We start from the raw sequence: 8757 nt of genomic DNA, 5'->3' as shown, positions 1-8757 counted from the left end.
AGAATACTACAATCTCTCAGACGAGGCTAACATTAGAAGGCCACGAGTGGATCAACTACAACAAACTACAGAATACTACATTCTCTCAGACGAGGCTAACACTAGAAGGCCACGAGTGGACCACCTACAACAAAATACAGAATACTACACTCTCTCAGACGAGGCTAACACTAGAAGGCCACGAGTGGACCACCTACAACAAACTACAGAATACTACACGCTCTCAGACGAGGCTAACACTAGAAGGCCACGAGTGGACCAACTACAACAAACTACAGAATACTACACTCTCTCAGACGAGGCTAACACTAGAAGGCCACGAGTGGACCAACTACAACAAACTACAGAATACTACACTCTCTCAGACGAGGCTTACACTAGAAGGCCACGAGTGGACCAACTACAACAAACTACAGAATACTACACTCTCTCAGACGAGGCTAACACTAAAAGGCCAATAGTGGATCGGCTACAACAACCTACAGAATACTACACGCTCTCAGACGAGGCTAACACTAAATGGCCACGAGTGGACCGGCTACAACAACCTATAGAATACTACACGCTCTCAGACGAGGCTAACACTAGAAGGCCACGAGTGGACCGGCTACAACAACCTACAGAATACTACACGCTCTCAGACGAGGCTAACACTAGAAGGCCACGAGTGGACCGGCTACAACAACCTACAGAATACTACACGCTATCAGACGAGGCTTACACTAGAAGGCCACGAGTGGACCGGCTACAACGAACAACAGCATACTAAACTCTCTCAGACGAGGCTAACACTAGAAGGCCACGAGTGGACCAACTACAACAAGCTACAGAATACTACACTCTCTCAGACGAGGCTAACACTAGAAGGCCACGAGTGGACCAACTACAACAAGCTACAGAATACTACACTCTCTCAGACGAGGCTAACACTAGAAGGCCACGAGTGGACCAACTACAACAAACTACAGAATACTACACTCTCTCGGACGAGGCTAACACTAGAAGGCCACGAGTGGACCAACTACAACAAACTACAGAATACTACACTCTCTCAGACGAGGCTAACACTAGAAGGCCACGAGTGGACCAACTACAACAAACTACAGAATACTACACTCTCTCAGACGAGGCTAATACTAGAAGGCCACGAGTGGACCAACTACAACAAACTACAGAATACTACAATCTCTCAGACGAGGCTAACATTAGAAGGCCACGAGTGGATCATCTACAACAAACTACAGAATACTACATTCTCTCAGACGAGGCTAACACTAGAAGGCCACGAGTGGACCACCTACAACAAAATACAGAATACTACACTCTCTCAGACGAGGCTAACACTAGAAGGCCACGAGTGGACCACCTACAACAAACTACAGAATACTACACGCTCTCAGACGAGGCTAACACTAGAAGGCCACGAGTGGACCAACTACAACAAACTACAGAATACTACACTCTCTCAGACGAGGCTAACACTAGAAGGCCACGAGTGGACCAACTACAACAAACTACAGAATACTACACTCTCTCAGACGAGGCTTACACTAGAAGGCCACGAGTGGACCAACTACAACAAACTACAGAATACTACACTCTCTCAGACGAGGCTAACACTAAAAGGCCAATAGTGGATCGGCTACAACAACCTACAGAATACTACACGCTCTCAGACGAGGCTAACACTAAAAGGCCACGAGTGGACCGGCTACAACAACCTACAGAATACTACACGCTCTCAGACGAGGCTAACACTAGAAGGCCACGAGTGGACCGGCTACAACAACATACAGAATACTACACGCTCTCAGACGAGGCTAACACTAGAAGGCCACGAGTGGACCGGCTACAACAACCTACAGAATACTACACGCTATCAGACGAGGCTAACACTAGAAGGCCACGAGTGGACCGGCTACAACGAACAACAGCATACTTCACTTTCTCAGACGAGGCTAACACTAGAAGGCCACGAGTGGACCAACTACAACAAGCTACAGAATACTACACTCTCTCAGACGAGGCTAACACTAGAAGGCCACGAGTGGACCAACTACAACAAGCTACAGAATACTACACTCTCTCAGACGAGGCTAACACTAGAAGGCCACGAGTGGACCAACTACAACAAACTACAGAATACGTCACTCTCTCGGACGAGGCTAACACTAGAAGGCCACGAGTGGACCAACTACAACAAACTACAGAATACTACAATCTCTCAGACGAGGCTAACATTAGAAGGCCACGAGTGGATCAACTACAACAAACTACAGAATACTACATTCTCTCAGACGAGGCTAACACTAGAAGGCCACGAGTGGACCACCTACAACAAAATACAGAATACTACACTCTCTCAGACGAGGCTAATACTAGAAGGCCACGAGTGGACCAACTATAACAAACTACAGAATACTACACGCTCTCAGACGAGGCTAACACTAGAAGGCCACGAGCGGACCAACTACATCAAACTACAGAATACTACAATCTCTCAGACGAGGCTAACATTAGAAGGCCACGAGTGGATCAACTACAACAAACTACAGAATACTACATTCTCTCAGACGAGGCTAACACTAGAAGGCCACGAGTGGACCACCTACAACAAAATACAGAATACTACACTCTCTCAGACGAGGCTAACACTAGAAGGCCACGAGTGGACCACCTACAACAAACTACAGAATACTACACGCTCTCAGACGAGGCTAACACTAGAAGGCCACGAGTGGACCAACTACACCAAACTACAGAATACTACACTCTCTCAGACGAGGCTAACACTAGAAGGCCACGAGTGGACCAACTACAACAAACTACAGAATACTACACTCTCTCAGACGAGGCTAACACTAGAAGGCCACGAGTGGACCAACTACAACAAAATACAGAATACTATACTCTCTCAGACGAGGCTAACACTAGAAGGCCACGAGCGGACCAACTACAACAAACTGCAGAACACTACACTCTCTCAGACGAGGCTAACACTAGAAGGCCAAGAGTGGATCGGCTACAACAACCTACAGAATACTACACTCTCTCAGACGAGGCTAACACTAGAAGGCCACGAGTGGACCGGCTACAACAACCTACAGAATACTACACGCTCTCAGACGAGGCTAACACTAGAAGGCCACGAGTGGACCGGCTACAACAACCTACAGAATACTACACGCTATCAGACGAGGCTTACACTAGAAGGCCACGAGTGGACCGGCTACAACAACCTACAGAATACTACACTCTCTCAGACGAGGCTTACACTAGAAGGCCACGAGTGGACCGGCTACAACAACCTACAGAATACTACACGCTCTCAGACGAGGCTAACACTAGAAGGCCACGAGTGGACCGGCTACAACAACCTACAGAATACTACACGCTATCAGACGAGGCTTACACTAGATGGCCGCGAGTGCACCGGCTACAACAACCTACAGAATACTACACTCTCTCAGACAAGGCTAACACTAGAAGGCCGCGAGTGGACCGATTACAACGAACTACAGAATACTACACGCTTTCAGACGAAGCTGACACTACAAGGCCGCGAGTGGACCGGCTTCAACGAACATCAGAATCGCTGTTAACACCATGTATGACAGATGCTGCCACCTGTGATTAAACTAGTGGCCTTATCATGCAAAAGGGTTATGGCGATTACACAATTTACCTCTGATATTACTGGTTGGAATCCAAAGTACTTTAGTGTCAGATTCTTATAAAAAACGAAATGACTATCTGTATCACTATTTTATGGATTTTACAGCCGTGTTTTCACCACTTTAAACAAAACATAGGTGTCGACACGGTTACGTCTGCTAAAGAAAGCGTCGCTCTTCATTTGTTCAGCAATGATGTCAAAACGTCTAGGTACGGCTGCCACAACCCGAATTATTGAAATTATACACGAGCGCTGAAGAGCGGGTGTATAATCTTAATCACGAGTGTATTGGTGGACGCAACTCTGTTATATCATGCTTCCAATGACAACGTTCAATAACCAGTGTGCGGCCCAAAAATGTTTGTATTTTTCTGCACGATATTTATTGCATTGTTAAGCTCCGCCTACTTTTCACCGTACCGATTTGGGAGTACATGTCGATAGGGTGAAAGCGAAAAGGTCCTATTTGCTTCTTTATTTAATGTCACTTAAAATCTTTTCGCATTCACTACTCGAATTGTAAACGTTCGAAGAAAAACAATATTAATTATGGTACAACTTCTATAACACAATGATATTGCAAACATTGTTTAGAACGAAACACCATAATGAATAAACCATCTTTTTATATGTGGTGATACTGTATGATTTTCTATGCTAGTACATGAAACAAGATGATTGCAAACTTAACTCCACCCAAAGTGTTTCTGTGCATCCCTGTTATTCACAATATATGCGATCAAGTGATTTTCTGTTGAGCTAGCGCTGCCATGTATCATTATGTATGATTTTCTATAATTGTAAATAAAACTAGAGTATTGCAAACTAACATTCACAAAAGATATTAATGAACATTCCGGTTGTACAAAAATTGGATGGGATCAAAGTGATTACATAGCTGAGGCCGTATTCAACCTTATATTTAACTTCATTTTAAGAGGAGGATCTGAGTGTTTTGATGGGGCAACAGAATTGATTGACACACTGATTTATTTGAAACACTGTGGCATGTCTTAGAATAAGTATAATGAATACCACCCCCGGGTGTGGGAGTTTTGAGCTTATTAATACTCGCTTTTGGGCAAGGCCCATTTGGCGATTGTTCCGATAAGATTGTTAGTCATACTAGTACTTTTTTCTTTAACATGCACCAGTGTATAGTTCTGTCACACGGGAGCCCTTTTTAGCGTTTAGTATTATTTAGTTGTGCGGCGGGTATCAAACCTGCGACCTGTAGATTGACAGTCAAGTGTGTTACAACAAGACCATGGAGCCACCACATATTCGGTGTTTGATCGTAAAGTGATGGATAAAGGTTGTTTGTATGTTCTTATAAAAATAAATGGATTAATGCGAATGTAACCATTTATTGTGTGCAAGTTCATACTAACAACCTTTAACTTTTTTTTGGTCAGTATTTTCTTGTGTAAACTACCTACTAAATGGGCCAGCCACTGTTTATATCTATCGCTTCACATGATTTAAATCAATAAAGGCTGGCTGATTATTAACTGAAATTAATGTATCGGAAAAAATGAGAAATAAAGCCTTCTCGATGGAAAAAAGAAAATGTTAACCACTAAATACTTCAAGCAATATTAATTCATTCTGATATTTATCTAATTCAGTATCACTGCAGAAAAAAATATGTTTATTTGTATGAATACGAAAATAAATATCTAAATTACAAATTTACTTATAGCAATGCATTTGAATTAATAAATAATCGTTTTCACTAAATTTTCTAAATGCATGTTTCCAAAATTACTCTCGTAAAATAGTGCATAATGCAGACAACCCTAAAATATTAGAGACATTATCTACCTTATCGTACCTTCGTTTCTTCAAAATATTAATCTCCACATTATGCTGCGTAACATCTTCAAAAGAATGGAGATTAATTTGTAATAAATTTGAAATTACCTCTTGGATGAAAGCTTCTTTTCCTTGAAGTTCATGTAATAAAAGTCTTTATAGTGTCTGATATGAAAATATTAGGTCATATACCCAGGAAGCATAATTATTATGTGTTAGCAAATAGTTCTAGCAAACACAAGAGCGCATGATACATTATAGGACCATTTCACCAAGGATTGTTTTGGTCCCGAGAGTACCGGATCTCTTTTTTGTCGATCGGCCCTATTTTTGCAAAATAAGTCGGGAACCTGCGTGCACTAACGTGCACTAACCTATACCTTCGGGGTAAGATCTGGCGCGATCGCATTAGTCCCCCGAGGGTCGGGTTCCTAAAAAGTGATCGGCTTTTTAAAAAGTTGAAAACCAGTAGCCGATCAAAAACAGACGGCCCGTGGTCGCCTTGGTCGCCCGAGTGTCCTCTGAAGGTCCACTTGTCTCGCCCGCCCTCTGGAGCCTTCTGGAGCTTTCGTTTAGCCTCTGCCGCTCTCTTCCGAGGGTCGTGCGAAGTGTCGTCGGAGTGTAAGCACCCGACCATCACCAGAACATATAGAAATCCTTTTAAATGTCACAAATAATTAATTGTTACTTAATAGAACAGCAACGCATATATTTACTCAAAGTAATTATAAATAATAATAAATGTACAAATTAATACCAATGCCAGAGAACTATAAAATCTTTATAATAAAAAAAAATAAACTGCAACATTTTTTCAGAACAGGTACTGAAACAAAACACAGGTGAAAAACCTTTAACAATTCACAACAACTTACTTCTTTTTAGCATATCTTCTCTTGACCCTGTTCCTTCTCCTCAGCATACTTTCTAGTCTTGTAACATTTTGCTGTGTTATAGCAGTACGAAGTTGTAAAGCTGCAACACTGCTTGTTGGTCCATGACCTTCACTGGCTTGTCAGAAAATGGTGAAAGGTTTCGATCTGGCTCGATTTATATAGTCGGGCCACAAAAACACCGATCTCTCGCCGATCTGGGCATATTTAGTCGGCCAAAAATCGTTTAAATCGTCCGAAGAACGTTTACTTTCGGGTTTCTGTGGCTACCTGCGTCAACATAAGCCTACATTCGGCCACTCTCGCGCGAAGAACGGCGGAAGAACGGCGGACATTGGCCGCAGAACGGCCGAAAGCGTCCTCTCTCGAGCCGGGATCGCCCATTTTCGGTCCCTCTCGGCCGAACAACGCGCGAACATCGCTCACTTGCGCACGAGATGCGGGTCTCTACCGGGCCTTTGTCATGTACCTGCGGGTACTTGCGCGTACTTTCGCATACATATGCCCCTGAAACGTGTCGATTGCTCGAGGAACGTCCGTGAATCGTCCCTCGCCGTGGTTCATTGGTCGGGATTCAATCGGCTTAAAAAATGGGGGCGATTGGAGGCGATTCAGGACAACAATCTGGCAAATCAAAAACATAAATCATCGGGGATAATCTGGTACTGATCGGGCCGATTGGAAAAAAAAATCCTTAGTGAAATGGGGGCATACAGGACATAATGGAGGACACGATCTAGGTCAAACATTTAAAACTTGTTGAATGTTTTTCCATCCTCAATCCAGGTTACGCCTGTTTTTACGCAATGTAAAGCTATTCCTGTCACATAATTTTCGCGTTGTCTAATTCTCCTGGTCGTATGTTTTGCGCGCTGTCCCATTATCCTGGTCACATGGTTTGCGTGTTGTCCCATTATCCTGGTCACAAGGGTTATCTGTTGTCCCGTTATCCTGGTCACAAGGTTTACCTGTTGTCCCGTTATCCTGGTCACATGATTTGCGTGTTGTCCAATTATCCTGGTCACATGGTTTGCGCGTTGTCCAATTATCCTGGTCACATGGTTTGCGTATTGTCCCATTCTCCTGGTCACATGGTTTGCGCGTTGTCCAATTATCCTGGTCACATGGTTTGCGTGTTGTCCCATTCTCCTGGTCACATGGTTTGCGCGTTGTCCAATTATCCTGGTCACATGGTTTGCGTATTGTCCCATTCTCCTGGTCACATGGTTTGCGCGTTGTCCCATTATCCTGGTCACATGGTTTGCGTGTTGTCCCATTCTCCTGGTCACATGGTTTGCGCGTTGTCCAATTATCCTGGTTACATGGTGTGCGTGTTTTCCCATTCTCCTGGTCACATGGTTTGCGCGTTGTCCAATTATCCTGGTCACATGGTTTGCGTATTGTCCCATTCTCCTGGTCACATGGTTTGCGCGTTGTCCAATTATCCTGGTCACATGGTTTGCGCATTGTCCAATTATCCTGGTCACATGGTTTGCGCGTTGTCCAATTATCCTGGTCACATGGTTTGCGCATTGTCCCATTCTCCTGGTCACATGGTTTGCGTATTGTCCCATTCTCCTGGGCACATGGTTCCATTATCCTGGTCACATGGTGTGCGTATTGTCCCATTATCCTGGTTACATGGTGTGCGTGTTGTCCCATTAACCTGGTCACATGTTGTGCGTGTTGTCCCATTATCCTGGTCATATGGTTGCTTGTTGTCCCATTATCCTGGTCACATGGTGTGCGTGTTGTCCCATTATCCTGGTCACATGTTGTGCGTGTGGTCCCATTATCCGGGTCACATGGTGTGCGTGTTGTCCCATTAACCTGGTCACATGTTGTGCGTGTGGTCCCATTATCCTGGTTACATGGTGTGCGTGTTGTCCCATTAACCTGGTCACATGTTGTGCGTGTTGTCCCATTATCCTGGTCATATGGTTGCTTGTTGTCCCATTATCCTGGTTACATGGTGTGCGTGTTGGCCCATTATCCTGCTCACATGTTGTGCGTATTGTCCCATTATCCTGCTCACATGTTGTGCGTGTTGTCCCATTATCATGGTCACATGTAGTGCGTGTTGTCCCATTATCCTGCTCACATGTTGTGCGTGTTGTCCCATTATCCTGCTCACATGTTGTGCGTATTGTCCCATTAACCTGGTCACATGGTTGCTTGTTGTCCAATTATCCTGCTCACATGTTGTGCGTGTTGTCCCATTATCCGGGTCACATGGTGTGCGTGTTGTCCCATTATCATGGTCACATGGTGTGCGTGTTGTCCCATTATCCGGGTCACATGTTGTGCGTGTTGTCCCATTATCCGGGTCACATGTTGTGCGTGTTGTCCCATTATCCTGGTCATATGGTTGCT

The 8757-nt window shown here is 44.2% G+C and overlaps 1 protein-coding gene across 1 annotated transcript; it reads right to left on the bottom strand.

The window, feature by feature from the left end:
• Nucleotides 1-7227: 7227 nt before the first annotated feature.
• On the bottom strand, nucleotides 7228-7980 carry LOC128208618 (extracellular matrix protein A-like). The gene has a single exon (XM_052912167.1). The coding sequence runs from the start codon at nucleotides 7978-7980 to the stop codon at nucleotides 7228-7230; it is 753 nt and encodes a 250-aa protein (XP_052768127.1).
• Nucleotides 7981-8757: the final 777 nt, after the last annotated feature.

Source organism: Mya arenaria, chromosome 11, assembly GCF_026914265.1.
Source record: "Mya arenaria isolate MELC-2E11 chromosome 11, ASM2691426v1".
Taxonomy (NCBI): Eukaryota; Metazoa; Mollusca; class Bivalvia; order Myida; family Myidae; genus Mya; species Mya arenaria.
Note: the sequence above shows the minus strand (reverse complement) of the source record. Positions and strands in the feature narration are given on the sequence as shown.

Excerpts from the sequence above, each read along its gene's own strand:
- LOC128208618 (XM_052912167.1), bottom strand. The coding sequence starts at position 7,980 with ATGGAACCATGTGCCCAGGAGAATGGGACAATACGCAAACCATGTGAC.